Source organism: Protopterus annectens, chromosome 5.part0 (assembly GCF_019279795.1).
Source record: "Protopterus annectens isolate FY-2018-M chromosome 5.part0, PAN1.0, whole genome shotgun sequence".
Classification (NCBI taxonomy): domain Eukaryota; kingdom Metazoa; phylum Chordata; order Ceratodontiformes; family Protopteridae; genus Protopterus; species Protopterus annectens.
In genome coordinates this window covers 655,873,901-655,889,535 of record NC_056735.1, presented here as the reverse complement: position 1 = coordinate 655,889,535, position 15,635 = coordinate 655,873,901, and the positions used below count along the sequence as shown (strand labels likewise).

At 40.1% G+C, this 15,635-nt stretch overlaps 1 protein-coding gene across 2 annotated transcripts in view; it reads right to left on the bottom strand.

The window, feature by feature from the left end:
• The window catches only part of TRAPPC10 (trafficking protein particle complex subunit 10), a 2,525,275-nt gene that overhangs the window by 2,200,543 nt on the left and 309,097 nt on the right, over positions 1-15,635 (bottom strand). For both annotated transcript variants that reach the window (XM_044072500.1, XM_044072501.1), the window contains exon 2: positions 5,165-5,246. In XM_044072500.1, coding sequence (XP_043928435.1) covers positions 5,165-5,246 — 82 coding nt within the window. The remainder of the gene's footprint in view (positions 1-5,164; positions 5,247-15,635) is intronic.

Below are 15,635 nucleotides of genomic sequence, written 5' to 3'. Positions count from 1 at the left end.
TGTTCTTGTTTTTCTGCAGTTAGGAATGCCATCTGTTGTACTGTGTCCAATTCTGCACCCAAGAAGGTTATTGTTTGGGATGGTATCAGTCTTGACTTTTTTATATTGACTGTGTATCCCAGGGCTTGTAGTAAGCAAATGACTCTTTGTAAGTCTTGTGTCAGCTTGTTTTTGTTGTCCGCTTGTATCAGGCAGTCGCCCAGGTATGGATAAATTTGGATTCCCTGAAGCCTGCAGTGAGCGATTACTGATGCCAGGCATTTCGTGAACACTCTGGGCAGTAGATAAGCCAAAGGGCAATGCTGAGAATTGATAATGCTCTGATCCTGCAAGAAATCTGAGGTATCTTCTGCAATTTGGTCGTATGGGGACGTGCAGGTATGCCTCCTTGAGATCTAGAGTTACCAGCCAGTACTCCTTGCCCAGCATGGGATGAAGTTGCTGTAGGGTCAGCATTTTGAATTTTGGAACAATGATGAATGTGTTTAAAGCGGACAGGTCGAGAATAGGCCTCCAATTTTTCTCTTTTCTTGGTACCAGGAAGAGTCTGGAGTAAAATCCCTTGCCTTGTTCTATAGGTGGTACCTTTTCCACAGCTCTCATCTTTGCTAATTGAGCTATTTGTTTTAGAGCTTCTGTCTTTTGATTTGGTGGTAGGTTTGGCATTCCACTTTTTCCTGGTAAAGTGTGGAAATGAAACCTGTAGCCTTGGCCTATAGTTTGCAAAATCCACTTGTCTCTTGTGATATAGTGCCAGTTTTTTGAAAATAAGGCTAACTTTCCGCCTAAGGGTGCTGCTATTTGTTCCCTGGTAGGCGGTGTCAGAGCCAAGTCACTGTGATTGTCCTGTTGCAGTGGTAGTGGTTGTGTCTGTGCCTCGTTGGTTGTTGCCTTGCCACTGGCGTCCCCTGTAGGCACCTCCTCTGGATTGATTTCTGCCTCTTGAACGCCTATTCCTGCCTCTCTGAGTTTTAGAGGAGTCTGGAAAGGACCAATTTTTGGAAGGCCAGTTCCTGCTAAACCTTGGAGGCTGAACCTGTAAGAAATCTTTCACTGTTTGCACAGATTTTGCCTTCTCTTCCATTTTCTTCAGTACCTGTTGGGCAGGAGAACCAATAAACTGACCTTATCCATAGGAGCATCTAATAGCTTTGCTTTAACATGATCCGGCAAGACCTGTTCTTTCAACCATGCATGTCTTCTTATAACTGTGCCAGTCATGGCTGATCTAAATGAAGCCTCCAGTGCATCATAGCCACATTTTAAGGAATGGTTACTAACCTGCTGAATGTTATTCACCATTTCTAGAACATATTTCTTATCTAAAGAATCATGAGAGGACAGTTTCTTAGTTAACTGATCAAGCATAAACTCTTGGTATTGGATCATATGAAACTGACAGTTCAATGCTCTAGCTGAGAGAGTAGCAGAGGTGTATACTTTTTTACCCCATCTCTAAGGACCTGGATTCCCTTTCAGAAGGGAGAGGGTTTTTCGCTGAGGTCGAAGCTACTGCCTTAGGCCCCTGGGAGATAGTTTCAGGATCTGCAAAAGGAGCCTTGTATAAATGGTGATGAGTGTCCGGGACCCTGTAGAACCTATCGGGCTTAGCAGGGGCTGGAGGTAAAGTATCAGGAGCAGTGCAAGCATCATTAAATGCATCATCCACAACAGGAAGAACTGGAGGTATAGCTAAAGGCCTATGTTGTGGTAAGTGTAAAAAGGTCCTAAGCCTTTTCTTGAATCTGAGAAATCTTGTCCCTGCCATTGGAATTGCTCTCTCATGGCATGTAAAGTTTCCCCAAATGAAAATTCCTCTGGTGGAGAGGCAGAAGGAATCGATTCTTCAGCATCGGAATCTTCATAAGTAGAAAAAGGAGCCTCTGGATGGTCTGTATTGTCTGTATCATCAGAAGAGTCATCTGAGGACACTGGCTCGGGGGGCTCTGCTCTAGGTCTCTTTTCTGGAGGTTGAGAGGCCCTGTCTGGGTGAGATTGGGATCCCCTTATTAAAGAGATGAGATCCTCTGCCAGAGTAAGCATTTGTGAACTGGAACTGGGCCTGTGAGAGGGGGGCTTAACAGGCACAGACTTAGAAGCTTTGGCTGCTTTAGCCCTGGCAAAGGCCTTTATAGACATGGCTGCAGGAGGCCTAGCAGCACCACGTGCTGGGGTAGAAACATCCAAAGGGATCGTGTCCGATAATTCTTGTGAAACCACAGTAGTAGGTAAAACTTCAGAGGCCGATTCAACTAGGGTAGAAGGGGCCTCGGTAGTAGTCAAGGATTCGGCTGAAGATTGAACCGTTTGCTCGGTTTCGGCCGAAACCGAGACACTTGCGGTTTGCTTAACCGCGGTTTTGGCCGAAACCATGGACCGCGAGTGTCGGTCCTTTTCTTTGCGTTTCTTAACAATTTGAGTAGTCGGAGGATCCGACATCATTATGTACGCAAAATCTGAGCCGAAAAACTGTTCAGCAAACTCCGACCGACGCCTAAGCGTTCGTCGGTTGAAAGAAGCACAGGCTAAACAAGCTGCTACGTCGTGGTCTGGGCCTAAACAAGGTAAGCAGTAAGAGTGGAAATCTTTATGAGGTATTTGTTTCCCACAAGTTAAACAGTTATTCACTTTTTCTGACATCGGCTGAGGCAAGAAAGAGTCCCCAACGGGGTACTTAGCTTTTAGAAGTCTTGAAGTAGTATTCGGTAGTAGTTATCTCTGGTTCTGACCGACCGGCACTTGCGAACTGCTTCTGCTTTGGGAGCCACGCGCAAGAAAGACTGAGGAAAATGGCGTCGGCTGATGCCTTTATACCCGAAGAACTGCAGCTATGACGTCGGGTGAAGTGCGACACCAGCCGAGGCCAGACCCAGACTTTGGAATCCGGCCGACCGAAGGGCTGCCTGACGACAGGACAACCCATTTGTAAGGACTGCAGATGCATCCTTGAAGGACATCTAAGGTTTTAGCCTAGCCTCCTTGCTAATTTACACAGGTGTATCCCAGTCCAGTCCCTCATTATTCTTCACTTACATAGTAAGCTCTCTGTAAAAGTGCAGAAGTATGCTAGGAGTATATGGGCTTCTCTTGCTCAGGCAGGGCCTGTAGCTTAGTTCTACTCCCTTTCACTCAGGTGGGGATGTCAATTTTGATGAACTGTAAATAAAACATATGCATATTTAATAATCAATGTTACAAATTCCACAATCTTGAACTTTGCGTTTGATTATCCTAGACAAATTTACTGGTAACTGTTACTCTTAATTTTGAAGGAATGCAGGATTGTGATGTGAAAATGTGGAAAAACTCTAATATTAGACTCTCCATGTACATTTGCACACTTCAAACATTAAGCATAAGCAAAAAACTGTCATCCACCTGGCAATATAGCAAACAACAGGAACACTTCCTTCTCCCCAGTACTAGCTGCTGGCTACCAGCACCAAAGGTCAACTCCCATGAGGGGGCAAACTAGGTGCTGAAGTGCAACAGCACAAGAGGATGGGTAATCTGGCAGCTCCTAATTTTAGCAGGTGGATGCCCAGAAAATAATTGTTATAACAACAAAAGAAACACACCATACAGATGTAAAAGGATACTTGTCCATATCAATTCTGCAAATATATTTGCACAATTATATGACGACCAGCTTTTCTGAATTAATTCACTTTTCTGTGGATTGGGATGCATTTTTGTTGCAATCACTTGTGTTGTGTTACAGCAGGGTTAGCAAATAGTTCATAATGCAAAGAAGGCTATAAATCTTAACCTCCCCCTGCTGCAAAATATAACTTTTCTCAGAGAAATGGAAATCCTCGGCCTGTTCTTACACATGGCTTACACATAAACTTTATGCTGACAGACTAGGAAGGGAAAGATGGCAGCTTTAACTACAATAAAGCCAAGCAAAGAACAATGCAACAGTTATTGATATATAAAGAAGAGGATTTAGTACAACTTACCCTTATCTTTGCAAAAGGTCTATCTTTTAAAAAGATTTACTGAAATGATGACAGATGTACACTATTTGATTGAGGCAGACAGACATCTAAGACATCTATATTGTTGTTGTCTTTCGGCTTTTCCCAGTAAGAGGTTGCCACAGCGGAACTCCGGTCTGCTAATGATTGGCAGTAGATTTTTACGAAACGCCGAGCTGCCAGCTCAACGCTCAACCTTCAACGAAGGCACCCACTTACGGAAAACATCAACAAATATCCTATCTGTAATACCTCACCACCTTGACCCCCCCCAATAATATGGCACAACAACTAACATCCAAATCACTGAACACTACTGACTGCATACTTATTTCAAATTATTTGCTAAACATACCTAGGTTTTAAGCATTCCAGTTACAGCCTTAAGTACCCTAGCCTCTATATCACAAACTGAAACGTGGAGCCTATCTGCAGCAGATACAAGACCTGGAAGTTTGATTTGAGCCAGTTCCTGCATGTAGTTTCATGTTCCATGACAAAAATAAGACACCGTTATCTCTGCCCTGTCATGAATAAGTCATTTTGCAAAGACCAACCCAACCAAACACAAACAAGTCTGCGTACCACTCCATCACTCTGCTGGTCAAATGACCTGTACAACAACTGAGATTAAAGTTTCTAAAGAAATACAGCCAAGTTCAACTGAGAGAAACACAAACCAGATACACCAAGAGCACATGTTTGAGACTGTCTCTACAGAATGTTCAATCTGGATTCATAATCAGTATGATTGTTTTCCGCCTTTAGAAAAGGTGGAATAGGATTCCTGCTTCTTACCAGTCATTTGAAAGACACTGGGTAGAAACACCAGAAAGACCAACAATGTGTACTGACAGATGGAGGAAGCCATCACAATCAATTAACGTCTTCTGTATGCTGTGGATCACGCCAATGTCTGGTCAGATGAAAGGTTTTAAGGTGTGGCTGGCTAAGGTTGATACATTGCACAAGGAAACAGAAACCATCAACTATTCATCGTCTTAAAACAACTTATCTAAAACAGTTTTCAGATTCTGAACAAATCAATTTTTTACAGCATTTTACAGTATGATGAAAAAAAATCCTGTGTAATCAAAGAGATTTAGTGTTGTGCTGAGCGTTTTACTAAGATTGCTTTCAGTGCATCCACTCGACTAACAATGAAATACAGTCAAATAAATCACCTTCTCCACTCCATGGGTTCTCGGGGAAGCTGTACAGCTAATGTTGAGTACAGAGAATTGAATAAGCTCTGATCTCCAGCACCTAGAATGTAAAGCAGAATCAACTTACTCTTCATGATATAGTGCCATTCTACGGCATACAGAAATGTCACCCTAACTTTAAAACAGAACTATACATAATAATAGAAAAATTTACATCTTTTACAGTGAATCTTGTACGCCATTTGTTATACAATGCTATCTATCTGTCACTCACTCAGAATGGAAAACTGTAGAAGCCCAAACAGGCAAGTCAGGTTAACATGGCTTCAAGATGAAAAGACAATTCCCAAATTAAGATTAAGAATAAATGTTTGTTATTAATGAAAAGTGTGTCTGTGTCAGTACAATATTTCAAATGACAAAAACAGCAGCAGTGGGTTCAGGTACAAAAGCAAACTTGCAGTTTATCCAATAATTTTATTTATTTTTATTTATTTATTTATTTAAATTTGTTGACCGGGAGTGTCCGACTGGACGTAGGTCCATTTTTAGCGGAGGCCCGGGGAGAAAAGCTCCACAGTTAAAATAAACAGACAGTTATTTACATTGGATTACATAGTGATTAACAATTTACATAGCAATTACTTACAACATATTTACAGATGAAGAACATAGTACGTCAGTAGACAACTAGAATCTTCATCTGTGAAGTGCATATCAGACATTAACAAATGTTAAAAGAAGAAGAAGTTCGTGCTGTATAATAAGTACTGTCTTATGAGCATCTGAGCTTGCTATAATCAAGGTAGTTAGTGGAGTGGAAAGAAAGGTAGTGGTTGGATGGGGTGGATGACAGAGTGGGAGTTGCAAGGGCATAGCCAGCATGTTTTTAGTTGCGCTTTTAGTAAAGTTTTGAAGTGGATGCATGATGGTATGGAGGTAATTGTGGGTGGGAGTGAGTTCCATAATTTGGCTATGGTGCAAGAGAATAGTGCTTCACCAGCAGAGTTATTGGTTTTAGTGATCTGCAAGTGATATTTGCTGCTGGTTCTTAGTGGTCTGGTGGTGTGATAGGGTTGGAGTAGATTCTGGAGGGATGGGACATTTAGTGGATGGTTTACTAGTTTGTGGGCGAGTGAGAGTTGATACCACTGTAGGAGGTGAGGGAGTTCAAGCCAGCCCAATTCAGCAAGTGAGAGACAGTGGTGACTACGGTAGGATGCCCCTGTGGCGAATTTTGCGATTTTGTTGTAGCAGGTCTCTAGCTTGTTTAGATCACATTGCCTTAGGTTGGTATATACTGGAGAGGCATAAAGTAGGGTGGAGATAAGGTGGGAATTTGCTACTGAAATCTTTGCTGCTTCGGTGAGAAATTGCTTATTTCTGTATAACGCTCCTAGTTTTTTGTGGACTTTTTTTATAGTCATGGATATGTGAATGTCAAATTTTAGTTTATTGTCTATTTCCACTCCTAGCAATTTGGTGTGTTCAGTTGGGTATATAGTGGTGTTGTCTTTTGCCATGATGTTAAAGTGAGAGTTGTTATGAGCATGTTTGGTGGGTTGGAAGATGAGTAGTTTAGTTTTGTTTGGGTTGAGTATTAATCGGGCATCAGATAACCATGTTTCAACAGAGGAAAAGGCTTCCTGTGTGACTTTTTGCAGTTTTGGTAGGGACTGGGCTGAGCAGATGATGGTCGAGTCATCTGCGTATTGGATGAGTGTGCCATGTTTGGTGGCAGAGGCTAGATTATTGGTGTAAACAGAGAAGAGTAGGGGTCCAAGGATGGATCCTTGGGGAACCCCTATGGAGACAGGTAGTTGGGGAGATATGTCATTCTACCATACAACGGATTGTTGGCGGTCAGACAGGTAACTCTGAAACCAGTTGGTGACCGATTGTGAGAAGGATAGGTTATTGAAGACAGAGATAAGTTGTTTGTGTGGGACCATGTCAAATGCTTTAGATAGGTCTAGGAAAGTAGCAGAGGAGAGATAGCCATTGTTTTTATGCTGAAGGATAGTGTTAGTAAAGGAGAGTAAGGCAGTGGTGGTGCTATGGTTTGGTCGGAAACCATGCTGAGTACTAGAAAGGAGGTTGTTAGTAAGGAGGTAGTCTGAGACCTGAGAGTGTATGCATCTCTCTAGTATTTTGGAGAGTGGAGAGAGAATAGCTATGGGGCGGTAATTGGTTAGTTCTGTGGAGGGTCCGCCTTTGTGGAGGGGAATTATATGTGATACTTTCCACAGTGTGGGAACGTAACTTTCTGACCGAGATTGGTTAATCAAGATGGATACTGGGTAGGTCAGAGCATCAGCTGCGATTTGTAGGTATTCACTTGGGAGGCTGTCTGCTGCTAATTTGGTGGGTTTAAGTTTATTTATTCAATAAAACACATGAAAGGTGTAATCACATAAAAATCCAAAAACTATAAACAGTATTCCAAGCGCTTTTGTCTCTGGTGAATCACAGACTTTAAGGAAATTAGAAAAGTGTTACTGAGCTCAATTTAAACAAACAGATCCACCCCCAATTAACACTGAACCAATAAAATAAAACCATATAATGAATATTCATAAAGTTCATAAATATTCAACAATCACAGTACAATTCAACCACAGAACTCGTCATGATAAAAAAACACACTAAGATGTACAGCAAATAACACACAAATCCCCAAAAATCATGCCCTTGTCAAAATAGTATAGGTAAAAATGCTACTAATAAACATATACATATGTACATATAAAATGTAAAATTATATAAATACATGTAAAAAAATGTAAATCAATTCATTTATCTATCGAATGCTTCTAACTTCAAGAAACAGGCTAAGGATAGAGCATCATTGTAAGGAGTATGAGGGGCATGATTTTAAACGTACGATAATTGATGTTTTAGACCTAGACCCAAGGGGTGGCCCCTACAACTGGAGAAACAAGAGGCATTATGGCAGATTAAAATGCGATAAAATGGCCGGGTATCAATCCTTGAAAAAGCCTCTGATTCACCAGAGACGAAAACGCTTAGAATACTGTTTATACCTTTTGGATTTTTATGCGACTACACCTTTCGTGTGTTTTATTGAATAAATTCTCGGATAAATTGTAAGTCAACTTTTGTACCTGAACCCATTGCTGCTGTTTTTGTCATTTGGAGTTTGTGTGGCCTACTACTTTTTTATCATAACTACTGAATGGCCTACTACTTTTTTATCATAACTACTGAAATAAAAATAAAAAAACGCCACTAAACCCGTACAATAACAGTAACACTTGACAAACTTTATTAAACAAGAAGAAGAAACGCTTTCACCCTGTAGCTCCCAGGGCTTCAGAGATGACCCCTGAGCTGTTTGCTGACATCCAAGGTATGAATTATCCTTTCTCCCTCATTTTGGAGTACAATGAAGAACACACGGAGATGGACATTTTGGCTTAAAGTAAACTCAGATGCACTTTTAGGCACAAGCTATCAAAGAAACCCTGGCTCTGTGGAAAATGTGATAAGGCTGACCCACCATATGAGTTTGCAACTCAGATACTTTTCTTGTAGAGGTCAGAGCAATCAGTAAAACTATTTTCCATGTTTAGAACCTCAAGTCATTCAGATGAGCTGGTTGAAATGGAGCAAGTGTTAGCTTCTCTAACATAAAATTAAGATCTAAAGGAGGAGCCACCACTTTTCTTGGAGATCTCTTATGCAATATCCTTTTCAAAAACATTTTGACATGAGAATGTCTTGAAAGATGGGGATACATGGGCAGACATGCTGAAATAGCCAACAAGGGAGTAAGACAGGCCATAGGCAAGTAACTCAAACAAATATTGCAAAACCAGAGAAACACTAGCCCTGAACAGGTGCAGGTTAGATTGTTGGCACTAACTAGAAAACATTTTCCATTTGCTTATATATGATTTACCAGTAGCAGACTTTTTTGCCTCTGTTACTACCTGCTGCACATCCTCAGTAAAGAGGTGCCTAGAAAGTATTAAGACATCATTCAGAAAGTCAGATGAAGTTGCTTGGGGTCAGCATGTATCAAACAACACTGTCCTTGTGTGAGTACATTCAGTCTATGAGGAAGCTTGTAGTAACTGCCCTTGGTCAATTCCAAAAGAAGGGAGAACCATGGTTGGCTATGCCAAAATAAAGTCACCACAATGATGTTGGGGATTCCTTTTGAATATTCAGACTTAACCTGGATGTCAGTGGAAAAGCATACAGGAACATTCCTGTCCTAGGAAAATAAATGGCATCTGTCTTGAAGGCCTTCTTACACGATGGAGGCTTTTGCCAGGTAATTGCTCAGAGAGGAGGCAAAGAGGTCTGCTTGAGGAACACCCCACAGATGGATCAAATCTTAGAAGAACACTGATCTAGTTTCAATTCGTGAGGGTCGGTTCTTGTGCTTTTCAGCTTATTTGCCATGCAGTTTTGCTCTGAAAGAATGCAGGATGACTGCAGAGTGAGATTGTATTGTGTACTCCCAAGCTAACATGACTGGTCTTGTAAAGAGGGTAAGGCCTAGTTCTCCCTTGCTTGTTGACAAACCACATGACTGTGGTATTGCCTGTAACAACTGAAAGAGTTCCCAGGGACCAAAGATGATTCAGAGAGTTGAAAGCCTTGATCAGGGCAAGCATCCCTTTTATATTTATTGGCTTGTGTCTGCCCTTGGTGTCCCACAAACTTTGCACTTTTACACTTTCCGAAACTGCTCCCTAAGCAAAGTCTGAGACGTCTGTGGTGACTGACTGCTTTGGAACAAGGAGGAAGAAGGTGAGACATAGATTTCAGAATATTTGCCGTCTCCACCAACTGATTTCTCTTCTGACAAATCCCAGCACTGGGATTTGAAAAGACAAAGGATGCTGGTGCTGGGACCAAAGTAACTTCTGTTACCAATGCATCTTTCTCATGTGGAGTCTTGCCAGGGGTATCATGTGAATCATAGACACCATGAAACCCAAACTCCTGAGGTACTTCCTTCGCAGTGACTGAAGTCACAGTGGAAAACCTCAGAAACAGATCTATTTTTCCGGTGCACTAACGAGTCTAGCTGATCTCCCAGAAACCCAATTTTATGCAAGGGAGTAAACAAAACACAAAACAAAACAAAAAAAATTACTTGAATGTTAAACCCAGCTTGTGTAAGAGAGCTTTCACCCAACTGAGAGATTTTAGACACTTTGAAAAAGACTGCGAATATAAGCAACTCATGTAAACATGGAAAAATGTGCATAGCCCATTGGATTCAATGAACTACAACTGCAGCTTGACACTTTGTGAACATTCTTGATGCAGTGGACTGTCTAAAGGGTAGGGTAGAGAACTCAATGTGATCCAGATACACAAAACCTTAAGAAATGCCTGAACTCCAGATGAATAGGGATGTGATAAGCATCTTTTAAATCTAGTGTCAGCAAGAAACTTGAATGATGAGAAGTAACAGGTTGTCAAGTGACAGAATTTTGAATGTGGGCACCATCACAAACAGGTTAAAGTTATAGCTGCTGGGTCAGGTTTGAGAAGAGTGTATAAAAACTTAAAAGATTAAAGTACTTTATACAACCTGTCTTTTTAGGTTGAACTGGATGATTATCAGAAAAAAACTGCAGGCAGTAGCACACACACATCCTTCAACACTATCAGAATTGGAGGAATGGATGAAGGTTCTGGAAATTCCCTCTGTAACAGATCATAGTATTTTCTGAGGGACGGAAAACAGTGGAACATTCTGGAAAAAGTCTCAGAGATAAAGCTTCTTTCCCAGGGAAATTAAGCAACAAAAGTTGATAAAATATAAAAAAAAAGGTATTTAATATTAACTTTTCCTCAGTTAAATCACAGTAAAAAGCACTCTAACACACTAATTTAAACACAATTTCTCCGTACAAACAAAAGTGTGTTTCCTTTTAAAAGCATAGTAAAGTCAAATGACTGTCAACAAAAATACATTCTTAGATTAAAAATCTTCCCACTTTTCCGGGTTAGGGGTCGCCACAGTGAATCACCTGTCCGCTCACGATTGGCATACGATTGGCATACTTTACTACTAAGAAAAGTAAGATTAAACAACAAAAATAATATGTGGATGGTTCTTCCTTAAAGGGAACTTATCTGCCCAAAAATTAACAGCACAAGCCGACCATCGGACCTTGATAGCCCATTCAGGAGCTCTCTCTTTGGCATTAAGAAAGCTCTGAGGAACTTTGTGCCCAAGCTTGTCTTTTTACTCATATCAGCTCAAGCTAACTAATGCTTTGGGTGGGTGGCAGGTACCCTGAAGCTTTGCAAGCTGGCCGGCTATTATATCCTTAGCAGGATATAGCCCATAAAGCTAATGCTACAGCAACAGTGATCCATATGATGAATATAATTACTTAACACTCTGGAAGTTCTGAACCACTCAAACAAAAATGCGCATCACGCACAATACTATTCTAAAACTCAAACACATTATACAAAATTTAATTAGAAATGCCCAAAGCATTTAGTGAAGAAAACAAATGAAAAAGTAGAGGAGTAAGCAGAGGAGAAAAAATGCCTGTAAATGTAAGCTCTAGAGTCAAGCATGTGTATATACACTGCACATTGAAATGGAGTAGAAATAAATACATACTCAGTTTTAGAATGCTTACACAAGTAATACAAACCAACAAAGCAGGCATTACTGGGTAATACTAGACAACCAAGAGGTGCTGTGAGCACTCTTATTTATTTATTGACCGGGAAAATCCACTGGGCTTGGGACCCATTTTCAGTGGAGGCCTGGGGAGAAAAGCTCCAAGTTGCATGAAAATCATTACATGAATTTGTAAGGAAACAATTACTTTTAAAGCAAGTGAAATAATATAGTAAACTATCTAAACAGCACATATGTTGTAAAAAAGGCACAATACAGTAACAATGGAAGATTAGCATGTAGGAAAATTAAACAAATATTTAACAACACAGCTCAAATTAAACACTTGGAAAAATATTTAACAATACAGCTTAATTTTTTTTTGGGGGGGTAGGAAAAGGGAAAGGTAAGTGTAGTGGGAAGGCAGAATTAGAAAGTTAAACTTAAAAGTAAGATAGACATAGTTAGAATCTTATACCCATGTAGTGGGAATATGTGGATAATAGGTGGTATGTATTTAATGGTAGTATTAAAAGTAGAAAGTAACAGAAGAGAAAATGTGTTAAAATAGTTGTATAGATGTCTGGAGTAGGATAATAGAGATTATGGATAATTCATATGGTATAACAGTATGACATATACACAAGTATATTTGCAATGTGAAAGTTTTGCTAGATTAAAGGAGGCTGTAGATATGCGTTGCATGTGCAGCTGGGGTTATCAGTGAGAAGTTGTTTTAGTTCTTTTAAAGGATATTATGTTGTCTAATTCTGTAACTGATAAGAGGGCATTCCACAGCTTAGTTAAGGACAGAGAATAAAGGCAGCTAGCTGGTCTTTTACTAGGTTTTGATGCTTTAAGTAGGTGTTTCTTGTTAAATCGTAGATTTTTGGATGGGACGTAAGGTTCAATGATATTTTTCAGGGAAGGGCAAAACTTGGGTTCATAAATGAGTTCATGGGCAAAGGTAAGTTGTGTGTAATGCAGGCAAAGTGCAAATTCTAGCCAGTCTAGTTTTCTAGCGGCCTGGCAATAATGGGTGCGATCTGGTTGGGCTGAAGCGAATTTTGCAATGTTATAATAACAGGACTGCAGTTTGTGTTGCAAAGAGTTGTGGAGATTGGTGAAGATAGGAGACCCACAGAGTAAGGTTAGAAGGAGAAGACTTTTTGAAAGTTTTATTTGGACGAATTTGTCTAAGTATTGTCTGTTTCTGTAAAGTTTGCCTAATTTGAAGCAAGTCTTTCTTACTGCATTATTAAAATGTAAGTCAAAGCTAAGTTTGCTGTCAATGGTAATTCCATGCAGTTTGGCCTTATTTACTAACTCTATTTGGGTTTTGTTAATGTAGAATATAGTAAAGTCTGTGGGAACAGGTTTAGATACAAAGATAAGTAGTTTAGATTTATTAAGGTTAAGTAATAACTGTGATTGAGTTAGCCAGAGTTCTATGGATGTAAAGGCTTTTTGTGTTAACTTTTGGAGGTCAAAGAAGTTATTGGAGGTACAGATTATGATTGAATCATCTGCATATCGTATGGTAGTACAGTCACAGGGAACTTTATGTAGGTCTTTTATAAAAATGATGAATAGTAGGGGTCCTAAGACTGACCCCTGGGGCCCTCTTATGTTATGTGAAAATTGACACCTGGAGCCCTCTTATGTTATTTGGAAGAAGACTAGAGAGGTTATTCTGCCACTTTACGGATTGCTGTCTGATTGTCCAAGTAAATAATGAACCAGGTTAGGGTGGAATCAGAGTATCCTACAGATTGCAGTCGCTGGATAAGTTTAATATGGGAGACTGCGTCAAATGCTTTTGAGAGATCCAGTAACAGGACTGATGCAAGTAGATTACTATCTAGGACGTTACAGATGAAATTTGTGAAGGAGACTAGGGCAGTGATGGTACTGTGGGGTGGTCAAAAACCATGTTGTGAAGGGGATAGTAGGATGTTGCTGGTTAGATATTCAATCAGTTGTTCGTGGAAGCATTTTTCCATTATTTTAGATAGAGGGGACAGTATGGAAAAAGGTCTAAAATTAGATAGGCATGAGGGTTCCCACCTTTATGAAGTGGAGTGATTACTGATTTTTTCCAGAGCTGGAGAACTGTGTGTTTTGCAAGCGATCAATTTCAATTTATATTGGGAAACCTATTGCCTTAGCACTTCTTTTGAGGTATTCTGGGGGGGGATTATCAGCAGATACGGAGCCTGGTTTCAATTTCCCAAATAATGTTTGTATTTGAGAGGTTGCTACCAGTTGGCAGTTAAAGGATGGTATGGAGCTTATAGTGCCATGAGGTATGGTGGATGGGGTATTGCCTGCATTTATTAAAAAGTTTTTAATAAATACTTCACTGATTTCAACTGGGCTTTTGCCTGGAAATGGAGATGGGTTTTGGGTGCTGCCAGGATTTAGAAACGAGTTAACATATTTCCAGAAAAGCCTGGGATTATTATTGTGGGAGTTTATTTGTTGAAAGAAGGAAGTCTTTTTCTCCTGATTAATGGCCTGTTTTGCTTTGTTTCAAAGTACTTTGAAGGTGGTTTTGCTGGGTGGGATCTTATCGTTTCTCCATTTGTGCCATGCATTCATAGAAAAAAAATTAATGCAGTTAGTTCCTCAGCTACACCCACTTTCACGGTTTTAAATTAAAAATAAAGCAGTACTGCAAAAGTTTATACACACACACACAAACACATACACAGACCCATACATATATATATATATATATATATATATATACATGCACACAAAACATATATATATATATATATATATATATATATATATATATATATATATATATATATATGGGGCTAGGACTACTCACTGAAAGCACATTTCAGTGAAACACATTTGACTGTGCACAATTCACTGAAAGTTATATATGGCCTTTTCCTCACTGTAGTGCGACCCTGGAGTTAGAATATATAGTAAGGGGGGTGTATCCACTAGCACCGTACACACTAATGAAAATGCTTTTACCAAAAAAGCACTTTTGTTAAACTATGTTAATAAAAAACAAACAAAAAAAACATTAAATCGACTTTTACGCAGGGGGGGCAAGCCCCCTGCACCCATGTGGGGGTCTGCACCTCCCACCCCCTTACTTTAATATTCTCATTCCGAGATCGCACTACAGTGGGGAAAAAGGAATTTTCCCTTATTGGCACCGTAGTGCGACGGGCACAACAGGCATACTTATGTGAAAATACAGCTTCGGCAAAATGCATTTTCATGTAATTATGCCCACCCATTTGCGATTCAGTAAAAAGTGCGATCGTGCAAGAGTCCTAGACCCATATACATATATATATATATATATATATATATATATATATATATACATACATATATCTATATATATCTATATAGATATATCTATATATATATATATATCAACACATACGTAACCCAGCCATTGGGGATGCACAAGCCAGTGCATTTCTTTGTGCCAGTCCCAAGCCCGGATAAATGGGGAGAGTTGCATCAGGAAGGGCATCCGGTGTAAAACCTCACCAAATAAATCATGCGGACACCAGTAAATATTTCCATACCGGATCGGTCGAGGCCCAGGTTAACAACGACCACCACCAGTACTGTTTGCCAACAGGGTGCTGGCATAAATTCGGCTACTGTTGGCCGAAGGAGGAGAAGAGGCAGAAGGCATGGCCAAAGGCAGGAAGAGAAGAGAAAGGCTAGGACTGTGGTAGTGAGGGTCGGAACTTTGAATGTTGGCAATATGACTGATATAAGGGGAGAGCCGATATGACGGACAGAAGGAAGGTTGGTATATTGTGTATGCAAGAGACCAGATGGAAGGGGAGTAAGGCTAGGTGTATTGGAGGTGGG